Genomic DNA, 17,372 nt, shown 5'->3' on the forward strand with positions numbered 1-17,372 from the left:
ATAGACCTACGTCTGCCCCGCAGTGATGCCACAAAAGGGGCGAAGGCAGGTGGAAGTCTATAAATTCTGGTGCCGGAAGCCGGCAGCACTAGGTCGCGGAGAGAAGAGCGACCCAAAGATTTTGTGCAGGAGTTGGCCCGAACCCGCCCGACCCGCGGGTAGACCACCGGGTCTTGTGGGTTTGGGGTCGGCCCTCGCATCACTAGTAGCCAGCACATGGGCATCAGGTCACCCATTTTGACGCATAAACAAGATTTGGGCATGATGCAAAGCTTTCCTAATAACAGTGTTCACAAAGTGGCACCTGTCTGTATGGTGTGATGGTGTGATTTCAAGATTGAAACAAGATATAAATAATTTATGTAGTGTAAGTAAAGTTTATTTTGTTTGCCAAACACAATAGAAAATAATTTGGAATTATTTCTAAGGGTGAAAGGTCCCCTTTAAAATAATTTCTATTTCACATTTCACTACTTTTCAGATTTCACTTGCATCCTTGTATTATGTGACTGGTTCTCATGTGGTCAGGGTGCTTTGAGAAACATTCATTGGGAAGTGGTTATCAAGAGTTATTTCCTGTTGTGATTTGCACTGGACCATGGACAGTATGGCTCTTCTAAACCTAGGTATATAGAGAAACAACAATTATGCTGCAGCAAAAAAATGAATACTACAGTAGGTCATTTTTTAGCATTGAAGATCACTTTTTATTCATTAAAGGGATAGTGACATGTTCCTGTCACTATCATGTCTCTATGTATAGATAAAGCTTAGTGTAGCTATCCTATATACTAACCGAAGGCCTATCTATGTCCCGAGTGGAGGGGAGGCAGATGCGCACGCAACTTCGGTTAGGATCTATGAGATGCGCGCGCAACTTCAGCCGAAAGACATAGATGCGGCCTTCGATTAGCAGATGTGCTGGAAGGTTAGGATCAGAACAGGTTAGGATCGGGGAGGCAGATGCGCTGGAAGGTTAGGATCTAGGGAGGCAGATGCGCTCACCGTCTCCTTCTGCCTCCCGCCGCCTCTTCTTTCCTGCTCACTCAGGCGGCGACCGCTGGAAGGTTAGGATCTAGGGAGGCAGATGCGCTCACCGTCACACTAGGGGAACCGGTTGCGTACCTGCACGAAAGTCTGTATAAGCGTCGGCCATCTTGCTACTCCTCTGCGACTTTGTCATCCGCCCACTAAAGTCTGTATAAGCGTCGGCCATCTTGCTACTCCTCTGCGAGTTTGTCATCCGCCCACTAAAGTCTGTATAAGCATCGGCCATCTTGCTACTCCTTTGCAAGTTTGTCTAATGGCGGCGCTAGCGTCACTCTAGGAGGGGAACCGGTTGCGTACCTGCACGAAAGTCTGTATAAGCGTCGGCCATCTTGCTACTCCTCTGCGACTTTGTCATCCGCCCACTGCCAAATCCGCCCACTAAAGTCTGTATAAGCGTCGGCCATCTTGCTACTCCTCTGCGAGTTTGTCATCCGCCCACTAAAGTCTGTATAAGCGTCGGCCATCTTGCTACTCCTTTGCAAGTTTGTCTAATGGCGGCGCTAGCGTCACTCTAGGAGGGGAACCGGTTGCGTACCTGCGTGGGTGGCCATTTTTAGCAAAACGGGCTATATTATCTCCAAAAAATATTGATGTTGACATGATAAACAACCAAGTGATTGCATTACTTCCTGGACAAAGCTGTGTCTTTCTGAGTACTGACTGTATTGATTCTGAAGACGAAAGTGAGAAACTTAACTTCCCATTAGAATATTTAAACACTATCAACAATGCTGGATTACCACAACACAATCTTATACTCAAAGTAGGAACAATAGTCATGCTGTTAAGAAACCTTAAGGGTAGGGGCACACGGCGCGCGTCTCCTTCTGCCTCCCGCCGCCTCTTCTTTCCTGCTCACTCAGGCGGCGACCGCTGGAAGGTTAGGATCTAGGGAGGCAGATGCGCTCACCGTCACACTAGGGGAACCGGTTGCGTACCTGCACGAAAGTCTGTATAAGCGTCGGCCATCTTGCTACTCCTCTGCGACTTTGTCATCCGCCCACTGCCAAATGCGCCCACTAAAGTCTGTATAAGCGTCGGCCATCTTGCTACTCCTCTGCGAGTTTGTCATCCGCCCACTAAAGTCTGTATAAGCATCGGCCATCTTGCTACTCCTTTGCAAGTTTGTCTAATGGCGGCGCTAGCGTCACTCTAGGAGGGGAACCGGTTGCGTACCTGCACGAAAGTCTGTATAAGCGTCGGCCATCTTGCTACTCCTCTGCGACTTTGTCATCCGCCCACTGCCAAATCCGCCCACTAAAGTCTGTATAAGCGTCGGCCATCTTGCTACTCCTCTGCGAGTTTGTCATCCGCCCACTAAAGTCTGTATAAGCGTCGGCCATCTTGCTACTCCTTTGCAAGTTTGTCTAATGGCGGCGCTAGCGTCACTCTAGGAGGGGAACCGGTTGCGTACCTGCGTGGGTGGCCATTTTTAGCAAAACGGGCTATATTATCTCCAAAAAATATTGATGTTGACATGATAAACAACCAAGTGATTGCATTACTTCCTGGACAAAGCTGTGTCTTTCTGAGTACTGACTGTATTGATTCTGAAGACGAAAGTGAGAAACTTAACTTCCCATTAGAATATTTAAACACTATCAACAATGCTGGATTACCACAACACAATCTTATACTCAAAGTAGGAACAATAGTCATGCTGTTAAGAAACCTTAAGGGTAGGGGCACACGGCGCGATTTCGCCGCGATTCTGCGCTAAGCGAGTTGTCGCTGCGTTTTTTAAGCCGAAATAGCTTTGCTAACTTTGGCGCTGGCGTCAATGCAAATCGCGGCAAAATCGCTGCGCTAATTCACACGCGGCGATTCGTTTTCTATTGTCGTCCGAAGTTGCCTCGCTGAGCGTTTCCGGGCGACAGTAGAAAAAGAATCGCCGCGTGTGAATTAGCGCAGCGATTTCGCCGCGATTTGCATTGACGCCAGCGCCAAAGTTAGCAAAGCTATTTCGGCTTAAAAAACGCAGCGACAACTCGCCCAGCGCAGAATCGCGGCGAAATCGCGCCGTGTGCCCCTACCCTAACACTAAGCAAGGTTTATGTAACGGTACACGGTTGGTTGTGAAGAGCATGAGACAAAATGTTATCAAGGCAGAAGTGCTTACAGGATCCCATAGCGGTGATACTGTTTTGATTCCCAGAATTGACCTTACCAGTTCTGACCAGGAATTACCTTTTAAACTTAAACGACGACAATTCCCCATTAAGGCTGCATTTGCCATGACAATCAACAAATCACAAGGACAAACATTGGATAAAGTCGGCATTTACCTATCTGAGCCTGTGTTTGGTCATGGTCAACTTTATGTTGCATTTTCAAGAGTGCAGCGTTCATCTGATGTTAAAGTCAAGATTTTAAGTACAGCTCACCAGGGAGAACTCATTCAAGGACAGGAGAACATTTTCACAAAAAATGTTGTTTATAAAGAAATTTTTCAGTAACACTTTACTACCAATAAACTCAAAATTTAAGAATTCTAATAGCAGATAGGTAATAACAAGCAATAGGCACAGATTCACTCTACATCCCCACAAATTAGCGTCGCCAGTTGCTGCCTGGGGATGCCGAGTGAATCAGCACCCATCGCATTTTGCTGCCTCACTGTTGTTACCATTCTTTCATTAACGATTCTTTAGAGAATCGGGGGTTTACTGGTTATTTTCTAATGAATGCCCTGCTGCCTCCCCAAGCTCACCTCTACTAATCTCTTTCGCTATCCAACATGGCTTGAAGTTGTGAAGCTTCCGGTTTTACGTCACACTGTGGGGGGCAAAATTCTCATAGGTTGGGGCACTGTTTACATTTGCCCTCCAGCCTTTCAGAACGTTGTCCCGCCCCCAAGCACACCATCAGCTGTTCAACCTCAAGCCATGTTGGAGACCAACACAGATTAGTAAGGGAACTCAAAACAGGTGTAGTAACACTACAAGGAAGTTCATATGACACCCAAGGTATAGAAAAAATAGCACTATGGTTTATATGGCATAGAGAGACATTCTTTTTAAAACCTAGAACATGTCACTGTTCCTTTAAATTTGTACACAATTAAATTAGTATGTTCAAACTAATAATATTTATTGTAATTGCTTATCTAATGTAAATGGAATCCAGCACATTTAGCATTGTGTCTTACATAAAAAACATATTTTTGAATTTCATCCCTATTTATATTTAAACATGAAGTATCTTATTCCTAGATAATGAGTTACTGTCCATTAAGTAAGTAAATGAGTTTGAGGCTAGAACCCTGGGCATCATCATAATAATTTAGTAAACAAGGTCTTTGGTTAAAGGTTAATCATGGAACCACAGTAAAACCTTACTAAGAGTAGTGGCACACGGGGAGATTTGTTGCCCGCGATTTCTAAAAAGTGAGTTTCGCCAACAAGGTGGCTGTCTTTTTGCAAGCAAAGATTTCCGGCAACTTCGGCTTCCAATCGATTTGCATCCCATAGTGCGCTGCGGTGCTTTCTCCACACACACAGTCTGGATGTTCTTCAACAAGATTAATGAGCTTATCTGTGTCTAAGAAATACTTTAGAAAAATATTATTTTCTGTGGTGTACTGTCGCAGTATTGTGCGTATCTTCATATGATAAGTGAGCGTGTGGTTGCTGGAAAAAAGAATGCTGCCCTACAAATTACGTCCATACTATTGTGGCTACTTATCTCCTTGTGTGTTTTGCTAGCGCAGATTTTCACTATTTCTGAATAGCCATGCTATTTCTGATAAATCGCTGCAAAAAATGGTCTCTGTACGTTTTGGGAGTTAGGACTACAGGCAATTTCAAATAGCATTGTGTGTAGTAGCTGGCAATTTGGAACAAACCATTTGCTGCCAAAACACACTTTTAAAAATCCCCCTGTGTGTCACTAACCTAAAGGGTTTAGGCTGTAAGCAAAAACAGAATATACTGTATATATTTATATATATATATATATATATATATATATATATATATATATATATATATATAGGTATATACTGTATGTATATATCAAGGTTGAAGAACACCATCTGAATCTGTAAATGTTCATTGAGTTGACGCTGATCTGCTTGCAAGAGAAGATTCAGTGGTGAAAGATGAAGCTCAAAAACCCCACTGTAGGCAAATGTCTACACCACCCCCTACAACACAACATTGGGTTAAGAACCTTAGTAAAAACAATCTTACTTTTTATTTGCTATAACATAAATGCAAGGGTTGTAGAAAGTAGACGACTTGGCAAACAGAGGGGCAATAATAGCCATTGCAGGAGGGATTTTTCTCGGATCTCCAAAGGATGACCATAAACACACAATGCTATATGGAGACCAGGCCACCAGAAACATGAGAATCATCACTACAGACATCTGAAAGATTAGGAAACAAAGAAGGGTGAATGCGATTAACAAAACAGTGTATAAAATGGAACCAAATGAAAAACAAACATAACAATTCAAGTCAGTCATATGAAATAAAGACTGAGCATTAAATCATTAATCATTTCAAACATGTCTGATTAGCATGTATATTTATGGATGTGTGAATATATCCTCAGCTACAAATATAATAAGTAAGCAACAAGTTAAATATAAATATATATATATATATATATATATATATATATATATATATATATATATATATATATATATATATATATATATCTATCCACTGAACCTCTGCGTCTAAGAGCTATGTTAGACCTGAAGTGTCTTTTTATACAAGAAGCATTGCCAGTGGTCTACTTGTTGAAAAAAATCCCTGAGTAATACATTACAGAAGATAAAGCACCTCAGTGACTATGCAAGTAATACATACACATCTTTCTATCTATTTGTATATACTTTGCCATTACACTGCAGTCTTCTTTTATACATTACCATATATTTCTTCTAGTTTTATCCTACCTTTGTCACATCAGCTTGATCTGACCAATCAGCATTACTGCCCCCAAGACTGCTCCTGCTGCCATAACCTTTCATTGTGCGGGATACTTTATAATAACAGTAAAACATCACCATCAAAGGCACAACAAAGTTTACAGCAACCACACTCATTGTGTAGGAGATGAAAGACCTACAGGTAAGAGAAAATAGAACAGTTACTATGAATCAAATATACCAACATTAAAAATGGATGAAAAAAAGTTTTATTTTAATTCCAAAGGGCAATAAAATGCAACTGGAGTTCCCCATGGAGTCACCTTTTTTCCAGGGGGAACAAATAAAGATATAGTCACAATTCAGCAGAGAATACACAGACTACCCAAAATCGAAAAAGTTGGGTTCTAGAGATTTTTGACAGGGCCATGGAAGCAGAGTGCATCCATGTGTCCCAGTATATTTAAATTGTTAGTGACAATAGAAGTAAGGTATACCTGTCCCCAACGAAATAAAAATGGTCAGGGTAGAAGTTAAATGCTTGTGGCAAGAGATCTGAGGATGGTGTCCAGAGTCCCACATGTGAATCACCTAGCAGGCTGGTACCAGTGGTTTCTGCCCCCCCTTTAACAAAATATACTGAATGCTGTTGGTGAGGAGCCAGAAGGGACACCAAGAGAAGGCTGGAATTGTTGTTGGCCTGATATTATACTATGTGAAATATCTGTAACATCTGTGTTTCTCCAAAGAAATTATTTGCATTGCTTGTATATACATAACAGTGTCAAATTAGAGGCCATTTGTACATTAATTCCTGTAGTTTAGCCTTTACATTTACTTCTTACACATCATTTTTCCTCCAATTAATGGTACATGTGGCTCCAGTAGGATCAGGGGCATAGCTTGACCAGCCCACAATAGGCATCACAGACCAGAAGACAGCATTAATCCATGCAGCAAGGATCATTGCTGTGTAATGACAACTTGTTATTCTTCTCCCTGTTAGTTAAAACAAATGAAGCAGGTGACTATTACAGCAAATATAGCAGGATCCCATGACCTTGAGCAAGTCCTTTTGCATTTCTGTGGTTCATTCATCACCATCCATATTATATGTTTAAAATAAACCTATGTAACTGCAAAACACTTCATAAATAGAAAGAAAATGCTAATACGTTTGCAAAATTGGAAGCAATTACACAAAATTTAAAAGAAAGGGGAAGAAAACATTTTCAGAAAGCAAGTCTTCTGAGGCAGATGTGGAATTTTAACTTCTGTCCTAGACTTAGATCAGGGGTAAGAAAAATGTTATTGGTAACAGTATAAAATTATATAATACTGCAACTTCCAGATTTTTGTAGATGGTACTGCCAGTAAGTATAAAGTAAGAACCATTATGGTAAAACCCACCAAGATAAATTCTATACTTGGAGCATAACTCCTAAAATGGTCTTAATACCCCTAAGAACCTTTGTTAGTATAAACATAGAATTTCTTGCAACTTCGGATCAGACCTCGTACAAAAATTCTCCATAGGACTGTAGTGAACCACAGCGCATATGAACTTCCCTATTTAATGTAGACAATGGAAAATACCTGTCAAGTGTAGAGTGGGAGCTAGGGCTGCCAAACCACTGATATGTGAATTATATTAATTATATTCCAAATTTATAATTATATTCCAGGAAATAAGAGAGGATAATAAGAGATCCAATAAAAAAACTAAGTCAGAGTAAGGATATAGAGGTATAAGGAAATATAGAGAAACAGACAATATGCCATAGGTTTTGTTTTTTAAAGGGTTGTTCACAAATATGGTCTGTACAGAGCAACCTGCAACTCCTAAAACAGTACAGGGGGGTTACCTAGGATATGAATACACAGTGGTCTTTTTAGAGGCCTACTGGAATAATGGAATAATGAGTAATGTAACTATTGTAACTGAACTATTGCTACTGAACTCACTGATTCTATTGTGGCAATTCTACCGACTCATTAATAAATTATAAAAAGGGAGCAAAAATGCAAAATCATATTAAAAAATTTTGTGAATCAGGGAGGCTGATGATTAGGAGAACCATTTAAAGATGCTGTAATTTATTGATTATTCCTTGACAGAACTTTATAATATGAAATCATGTCATTTTTAATGACCTTGAGGTTGTCATTGTAAGTACTGGGTTTTTTTTGCTAATTACCTATATTGTGCAAAGGTTCCATACAGACTGTTCCCACAATGCAGGCTAATTTTAATATATTTAATAACCATCAACCTGGCAAATGAGGTTCAGTATAGATTACTGCAAAGTTATGCACCTGGGCAAAAATACAAAGGTGGAGAAAAGATAATCTGCTCTTGTCCGTCTCTTGTACAAGCACAGGATCAGCCTGTTGTCTAAACATGTGTTAGAAGCTCCCTCATACAGACGAAATAAAGCATATTTCTGCAAATACTGTAATACATTTCTCAAAAGGCACAAACACAATTAAAATATAGAATATAAGTAACGAGTGTCTGAAATTCCTCTCTTTCTGTATACATTATTTAACCATAGACTGTTGCACAACTCTGTAGGTTTTAGTACATATTAGCTTAAATATTCTGCAACAGAGGCATACAAATCAAGGGCATGCTAACTTGTAAATATGCACGGCTTTAAACTAGAAAAAAAAAATGGCCGTACAATTCCAAACAGGTTTTCCTTAAAAAAAAACAATGAACCAGTAAGAAGTCACATGTAGTGCTTTAGGAGGTTAAAATGAGCATACTTCCCCCTCTGATGAAGTTTCCTGAGGGGGAACGAAACACGTCAAGTTTTAGGGTACTAGTATGATTTGTATGCGAGTGCTGTGATGCAGTGACCAAATATTGCCTTGTTTGGTCATTTATCTGGTTTATACACTGCATACTTTTTGAGAGACAATGGAGGGATCCCACATGACCAGACTATTCCTTGTATTTTGTGATTCCTATATGAAGGATTGCGGAAATAATAGGAGTTTTCTTGTGCACTGTAGAATAGTGATGTGAAGATTAAGAAAACACTGGACAAGATTGAAATGTGACCATTGTTTATCTTTTTTTGTGTAAGAACTAAACCGAATTGTATTCAAAATAGTTCATCTATTATTTGTACAGGTGATCTGTGCCTTTTCCTGAATGGCTGCCCCTTAGATGGCCATACACTATTAGATCCACTTGTTTGGTGAGGTCGCCAAACGAGCGGAGCTTAACCCGATGTGCCCACTAACGGCTAGGCGATATTGGATGAATCCGAATGTTCGGCTTACAATACTGCTGAGACTAGAGTCCAGATGGATTTACAAACTTGACACCGTGGCCCCCCGTGGGCTCAATGAAACTCTGCCTTTGGGATGTTTTCTATGACTAAATGGTTGATGGCTCTCCTTTTCTTTATACATCCCTTATTATACTGTATGTAATTATTTGGCTTCTCTGTTGCCTCCTCATGATAATTGGGGCTCCTTTGAATAAGTTCTTGTATGACATGTAGGCTCAATACACTGTATCTGTCACATATAGCATTCTCATATTTTTGCCTTATTTTCCCTTTTTTTGTCTCTTTTCTTATCTCGATACTTCCTGTCTACCTTTTCCTGGTTACTTGTCTGCTTCTCACACAGACTTTGCTTTTATCCTTTCTTTCTTTTCCCCACGCACTTGATTACGTTACCAAAGTTCCCCATCTAACACTGGGTAGCAGTTGTACCCAACATGTGCCTTAAGAACCGTGGGTAGCAGGAGTACCCTACATTGATATTTGATTGACTCTTTGGCTTAACAAGTACCGGCATAATATGCAGCACTAGGCTCTGGGCATGGCAAGTGAATTAAGCAGTATGACGTGAAACAGCGCACAGGACTTTTTGCTCTGTCTGGCACCTGGCTAAAATTGTGGCTCCCAGATGCGCGCCAGCGCACCTATGGTGTACTGGTTATGTGTCCGGTATGCCTCCTTTAATGTCTCTTTGCTCTCGACCCACCACAGCTAACAGCAGCCAGTTTGTGTTGCCTGCGCTCCAGACGCGGGGACGCGACTACCGGCTGTGCAGCTGTGGAGAGCGTGTATGACAGAAAGCCGCACAGGTTGCCTAGCAACAGTTGAAGCGCTTGGATCACGGAGCCTGCCAGCGACTTCCGGTTTGCCGTTTCACCACTGCTATGGCCCAACACGAGCAATTTTGGCAGTGCTGACCCCCTGATATGGTCTGACCTACATTATTCCAGCTGGCACGATGCGCACACACCAGAAGGTAAGGGGGACTTTATGTATTTGCGTGTATTCTCTTTCTTTCCAGCACTTTACACCTTTTTTTCCCACACATGGGTTGCTAGGCACCATAGCAACAAGTATTTGGCGCCATTTTCTGCTTAAATTGGCTGTCTGTGTTTTTGGCACTGTTCTCACCCTGACGAAGATTCCTGTGCGGAATTGAAACGTTGGTCCACCAATAAACCTTTCAAAGATTTAATGCTTTGCTCAGTCTGATTGATTATGGAGTGCTGTCCGCGATGGAGATGTATATATATATATATATATATATATATATATATATATATATATATATATATATATATATATATAAAAAAGGATTCAGTAGGATAAACGTCACTTAAACATGCACCACAGTTACAATCTCCTTTTTTTCGATCTGTAAAGGATGATTAAAACAGTCAGGAAAAAAAAACAAATAAAAATACATACTGTACCTATATCTGGTCTGCAGATGGTCAGATAGCGGTCAATTGCAACAACAGTCAGCAATCCTATACTCGCCATACCAAAAAAGATATTCAGACCAGCATAAATCTACAGAATAATATGGAAGAAAAGCAATTCAATTTGTGTTCTGAGAATGGTTGCATAGGATGTATCCTTAAAGCAGGAGTGCCCATACTTTACTAATGCAAGGTCTACTTTTAGTGATGTTGTCCCATTATGATCTACATCTATAAAAGCTTTGTTAGCATTCTGTTCCATGGAAAATATTACTTAAAATATTGATTTATGGGACAATGTATATAGCTATATTTATATATTTACTTGGTGCAGTAATGTGTTGGTTTTCAACATTACCGGGATACTGTCATGGGAAAAAATAAATTCAAAGCACATCAGTTAATAGTGCTGCTCCAGCAGAATTCTGCACTAAATATATTTCATTTTGAATCTGACATGGGGCTAGACATATTGTCAAATTCCAAGCTGCCCCAAGTCATGTGACTTGTACTCTGATAAACTTCAGTCACTCTTTAGGGCAGAGACAGACGTGGAGATTAGGGGAGATTTAATGAGCCGGTGACAAATCTCCTCTTCTTCGGGCGACTAATCTCCCGAACTGCCTTCCCGCCGGCAAGAATCTAAATCAGTTCTGAATCTAAAGGCAGTTCAGGAAGATGTGTGTCTCTGCCCTTACTGCTGTACTGCAAGCTGGAGTGATATCACCACTCCCCCCCCCCCCATTTCTTCCCCAGCAGCCCATCTGCAGAAAAATGGGAAGGTAACCAGATAGCAGCTCTCTAACACAAGATAACAACTGTTATAGCACTCAATAGTAAAATCCCAAGTCCCACTGCGACACATTCAGTTACATTGAGTAGGAGAAACAACAGCCTGCCAGAAAGCATTTCCATCCTAAAGTGCTGGCTCTTTCTGAAAGCACATGACATGATCTGAGATGGCTGCCTACACACCAATATTACAACTAAAAAGAAATACACTTGCTGGTTCAGGAATCACATTATATATTTTAGAGTGAATTATTTGCAGTGTAAACAGTTTAACTTAGAAATAACAACTACATCATAAAAATCATGACAGAATCCCTTTAAAGGAGAACTAAACCCCCACCAACCAAAAGCCCTCTCCCCTAATCTTGCAGGCATAGACCCCTCCCCTCTCAGCGATGTACTTTAGTGTAAAAAAAAAATCTTTTAAAAATTCTAACCCTTAAAGGAGAAGGAAAGATTAAAACTAAGTAAGCTTTATCAGAAAGTCTATATAAATACACCAGTATGTCAAAAGAAACACTGCATGTCTTTCCTTCTATTGTGTATTTTGTGTATACATGGGCTTCTCTATCACACTTCCTTCTTTCAGCTTAAACGTCTAGGGCAGGGCTTGAGCATGATCAGTTTGCTCCTCTCCCCCTCCATCCTGTAATCTGAGCAAGCAGTGCGAGACTGAGGCAGGAAGTGATGTCACAGCAAGCTAATATGGCAGCTGCAATCCTAAACAAACAGAGTGTATAGAGCTGTTTACTCAGGTATTGTGCAGCATTCTACAGAATAAAAATAGTGTTCTAGCTTGCACCATTGTGGCTAATCTATTGGCAATAAACTGTCATGGTAGCTCTCTTTTCTCTTCTTTAAATGCAGAGAAGCGCAGCGGAGCTCCCGGTTTGCATCTTTGTGTAGTCTTTGGGTCTCATTGCCGCCACAAAGCCTGCTGGCGCATGCACAATTTGGCCAAGTCAGGAATTGCCTTCAACTGCGGATATGCAAATCGGCGTTAAGACCCGAAGACTACATGAAGAAGATGGCGACCGTCAGTTCCACTGCGATTCTCTGCCTTTAAGGGTCAGAATTTTTAAAAGGTTTTTTTTTAACTCTAAAGCACATTATGGGGAGAGAGGGGGGGCAATGCCTGCAAGATTAGGGAGGTTGGTAGAGGGAGGTTAGTACTCCTTTAAGCAATAGAGACTATGCTGCACCAAACCAGCTCTAGCACACTTTATATTCACCCCACCCCCACCTTTGCGCCTATTCAGGACATTGCTGTATGGTATGGCCAACAAAGTTCTGTTTAGCCAAGCTGGTTGTAGAAAATCTTTACATAAATAAAAGATGTCAATCAGTTTAGGTGAGTGGAAATATATTTGCTTATAACTAACAAGACAGCGTTAGCTATTTTGTCAACTGCCATTTTACGTTTAGTAAAGCTTTATTAGATAATTCAATTGGTGCTGACACCCTAAATGTAGAGGTATCAAAATATATCAAATTGATATCATAAAGAATCAAACATACCTGACATCCTACATATCCAAATTTCCAGCTTCCATGAAGATCAGATGCTGCAGACATTGGATACCCAATCCCACTGACGCCAATATCAGTGAATGCCAGATTGATAATGATTGCATTGGTTGCCGTACGGAGTTCCTTGTACTTAACAAAGATTCCAAGAACTATAATGTTGCTTAAAAGGCTTATTACACCTGAAGGAAAAATACATGTATTGCATGACCCATTTTAACACTTTAAACACAATTTTGTTTGGAGAGTAGTCAGGCAATGATAGAAGTACAGTATATTAGTCGCTGGGTGATATCATTCTTAGAAAGCCAAATGCCTGTCAGAGCTGTCAGTTGTACTTAACACACTACACTCATGACTGACTGAATGGAGGTGGCTCCACCTGCCAATACAACTAATAGCACCATTCCTGGGTTGTCTGGTCTGATTTTTCTTTATTTTTGTAGGTGCAGTTATTAGTGAAACTATTAACATGACCTCTTGGTATTTTTGCAATGTACAATAGCATCAAGGAACAAACATATTATCTATTATCTGTTGTTGCCATCACTGTTACAGGTATCAGGGTTACCTTAAGGGGTTATACATTTTTTACTTTTTTACTTTTATTTAATTTGTTCATTAATGACTTAGGGGAGGGTATTGTAAGTAATATCAGTGTTTGCAGATGACACAAAACTATCCAGCCCAATTAATTCCATCCAGGATGTGGCATCCTTGCAACATGATCTTGACAAACTGGCAATCTGGGCAGCCAAGTGGCAAATGAGATTCAATGTTGATAAATGTAAAGTCATGCACCTGGGATGTAAAAATATCCAAGCCACTTATACCCTTAATGGGACTGCACTAGGCAAATCCATTATGGAAAAGGACCTTGGAGTCCTTGTAGATGATAAACTTAGCTGTAGCAAGCAATGCCAATCAGCAGCATCAAGGGCAAATAAGGTATTGAGCTGTATTAAAGGGGGCATAGAGTCACAGGAGGAGGGGGTCATTCTTCCACTGTATAGAGCACTTGTAAGGCCCCATCTAGAATATGCCATACAGTTTTGGTCTCCATCACTCAAACAGGACATTATTGTATTAGAGAGGGTACAGAGAAAGGCAACTAAGCTGGTAAAAGGTATGGAAAAATCTTAGCTTTGAGGAAAGACTGGCCAAATTGGGGATGTTCACGCTGGAGAAGAGGCGCTTAAGGGGTGATATGATAACTATGTATAAATATATAAGGGGATCGTATAATAACCTCTCTAATGCTTTATTTTCCAGTAGGTCTTTCCAGCTGACAAGAGGTCACCCATTCCGATTAAAAGTAAAGAGGTTCCGCCTAAATATTCGGAAGGGGTTTTTTACAGTGAGAGCTGCGAAGATGTGGAATTCTCTCCCTGAATCAGTTGCACAGGCTGATACATTAGATAGCTTTAAGAAGGGGTTGGATGGCTTTTTAGCAAGTGAGGTAATACAGGGTTATGGGAGATAGCTCATAGTCCAAGTTGATCCAGGGAATAGTCCGATTGCCATTTTGGAGTCAGGAAGGAATTTTTTCCCCCTCTGAGGCAAATTGGAGAGGCTTCAGATGGGTTTTTTGCCTTCCTCTGGATCAACTGGCAGTTAGGCAGATTAAAAAAAAAACTAAAAGGTGTGTGTCTTTTTTCAACCTTACTTACTATGTTACTATGTATTTCCAGGTATTGGTTTCAAGGTCACTTTACTAAAGTTAAACTTTAAGTGCTGAATAACTACAAAAAAAGATGCCTTTAATATATATTTGTAGACATACAGCTGTGTTCAGAATAATATAGTGAATAAAGTACCCCCTCTTGTAAAATATAAGGATATTATAAGTTACCAAGGAGTTTCATGACCATATAAAAACACGAGGCCGAAGGCCGAGTGTTTTTATACAGGTCATGAAACTCCGAGGTAACTTCTAATATCCTCATATTTTACAACTGGGGGTACTTTATTTATTATAATACACAAATTTCAATGAGTCATGTGACAGAAATGACATCAGAACTCACCGTTTATAACTGATGACATCAGAACTCACCGTTTATAAGGATATAATTTACAGGATATTCATGGCTTTTGTGTATTATAGCAATATATTTCTACATGGCAAATAATTTACTAGTAGGTGTAGCAGAGTAATGGAAAACCAACAGACCCAACAGTCATGACATACATGCTGCTGATTCTGTGTAAATTATTTGCTATGTTGAAATAATAATTTCTACCAAAAACAGTGATTGATCAGGTTAGTGACGTCAGACTGCTATTATTCTTAACACAACTGCATATAATACAAAATGTCCCAAAATAATCAGCACCTTTTCTGTAGCCTTAAGGGGCTTTTGAGACAAATTTCATTTTGAGACAAATTTAGCATGTATGTTTGTAAATGGTACCCATGCATAATTATAGTGATGCTTCAAGTTAACAAAACATTTGAATTGACTGTTTCGAGGAAGACTTTAATACAAAAAACAGATATTTTATAGTCTTAGCTTGGAGACCATAGAAGAGGTTTGAAGCTGCAACTGACCTCACTAAAATCTGCAGGGACATAACAACCGAAATGGCACACTTGGAAACACAAATCCATACCTGCTGTGATTAGATAGGCTGCAACTATGTTGTGCTCGGTCTGGGAAAAGACAGAATGGATTTCTGAGAAAATATCAGAAATATTTTCTGTTCCAGTTCCAGTAGGCAGCAATGTAGAAACCACCACCAACGTCTCCATTGCAAACTTCAAGTGACTGCCTACTGAGTGTTTCTCATTATTTCACAGACAGCGGACAGGAATTCAGTTTGGTGCACATCTTAAAGGATTTTAGCTGCAGTTCAGCACTGAGCACAGCTTGTTATAACAAAACAAAGGGCTGCTCAGAAGTTCAGACATTCATAATGAGGGCTTCATTCATAGCTTTCCTAAAGATTAACACAATCACATGCCCTCATTACAGAACAGACTCAGCCTTTAGATTACTATACTTTGGCTCAAATGTGTACAGTTTCCCTCAAAAGTATTTCATTATCCACTAGATTCCTTTTTTTACTTATTTGTCTTTCTATTCTCCCTCTGTTTGGCAGTTGATTATTATAACTACATACAGTTAGGCCCATAAATCTCTGGACAGAGAACTTTTTTCTAATTTTTGTTCTGTACATTACCACAATGAATTTTAAATTGAAACAACTCAGATGCAGTTGAACTGCTGAGTTTCAGCTTTTATTCAGTGGGTTGAAGAAAAAGAAACCAAAATCTTTTTTTTCTTTTTAACACAATCACTTCATTTCAGGGGCTCACAAGTAATTAGACCATTTACTCAAAGGCTATTTTCATGGGCAGGTGTGGGCAATTCCTTCGTTATGTCATTATCAATTAAGCAGATAAAAGACCTGGAGTTGATTTGAGGGGGGGGGAGTGCTTGTATGTGGAAGATTTTGCTGTGAACAGAGAACATGCGGTCAAAAGAGCTCTCCATGCAGGTGAAACAAGCCATCCTTAAGCTACAAAACAGAAAAAAAAACATCCGAGAAATTGCTACAATATTAGGAGTGGCAAAATCTACAGTTTAGTACATCCTGAGAAAGAAAGTACTGGTGAACCCAGCAACGCAAAAAGACCTGGACGTCCACGGAAGAATACAGAGTTGGATGATCGCAGAATCATTTCCATGGTGAAGAGAAACCCCTTCACAACAGCCAAACAAGTGAACAACACTCTCCAGGAGGTAGGTGTATCGATATCCAAGTCTACCATAAAGAGAAGACTGCATGAAAGTAAATACAGAGGGTGCACTGCAAGGAGCAAGCCACTCATAAGCATCAAGAAAGAATAGAAAGGCAAGATTGGACTTTGCTAAAAAAAAAAAAAAAAAGCCAGCACAGTTCTGGAAAAACATTCTTTGGACAGATGAAACCAAGATCAACCTCTACCAGGATAACAAGAAAAATGTATGGAGAAGGCATGGAACAGCTCATGATCCAAAGCATACCACCTATAAAACATGGCGGAGGCAATGTGATGGCTTGCACGTGCTGCCAGTGGCACTGGGACACTAGTGTTTATCCATGATGTGACACAGGACAGAAGCAGCTGAATGAATTCTGAGGTGTTCAGTGACACTGTCTGCTCAAATCCAGCTAAATGCAGTCAAATTGATTGGGAGGTGTTTCCTAATACAGATGGGCAATGACCCAAAACATACAGCTAAAGCAACCCAGGAGTTTATTAAAGCAAAGAAGTGGAAAATTCTTAAAATTCCAAGTCAGTCACCTGATCTGAACCCAATTGAGCTGCATTTCACTTGTTGAAGACTAAACTATGGACAGAAAGCCCCACAAACAAACAGCAACTGAAAGCCA

General features: G+C 40.2%; 1 protein-coding gene across 1 annotated transcript; it reads right to left on the reverse strand.

Moving 5' to 3' along the window:
- Window positions 1-354: 354 nt before the first annotated feature.
- Window positions 355-16,061, reverse strand: rrh.S (retinal pigment epithelium-derived rhodopsin homolog S homeolog). Its single transcript, XM_041579595.1, has 7 exons — window positions 15,606-16,061; window positions 12,984-13,174; window positions 10,665-10,764; window positions 6,778-6,931; window positions 5,960-6,128; window positions 5,241-5,419; window positions 355-622 (listed from the first exon to the last, which is right to left on the reverse strand). The coding sequence occupies exons 1-7, from the start codon at window positions 15,742-15,744 to the stop codon at window positions 517-519; spliced, it is 1,038 nt and encodes a 345-aa protein (XP_041435529.1). The 5' UTR covers window positions 15,745-16,061; the 3' UTR covers window positions 355-516.
- Between the last annotated feature and the right edge of the window lie 1,311 nt (window positions 16,062-17,372).

The sequence above is a fragment of the Xenopus laevis genome, chromosome 1S (assembly GCF_017654675.1).
Source record: "Xenopus laevis strain J_2021 chromosome 1S, Xenopus_laevis_v10.1, whole genome shotgun sequence".
In the NCBI taxonomy this organism is placed as follows: domain Eukaryota; kingdom Metazoa; phylum Chordata; class Amphibia; order Anura; family Pipidae; genus Xenopus; species Xenopus laevis.

Bases quoted from the DNA above. Each gene is read 5' to 3' on its own strand.
- rrh.S (XM_041579595.1), bottom strand. From the start codon at position 15,744: ATGGAGACGTTGGTGGTGGTTTCTACATTGCTGCCTACTGGAACTGGA. The intron at 13,175-15,605 runs GTATGGATTTGT...TTTTTCCTTCAG, and splicing joins AGCCTATCTAATCACAGCAG to GTGTAATAAGCCTTTTAAGC. The intron at 5,420-5,959 runs GTAGGATAAAAC...CTAATCTTTCAG, and splicing joins ATCAAGCTGATGTGACAAAG to ATGTCTGTAGTGATGATTCT.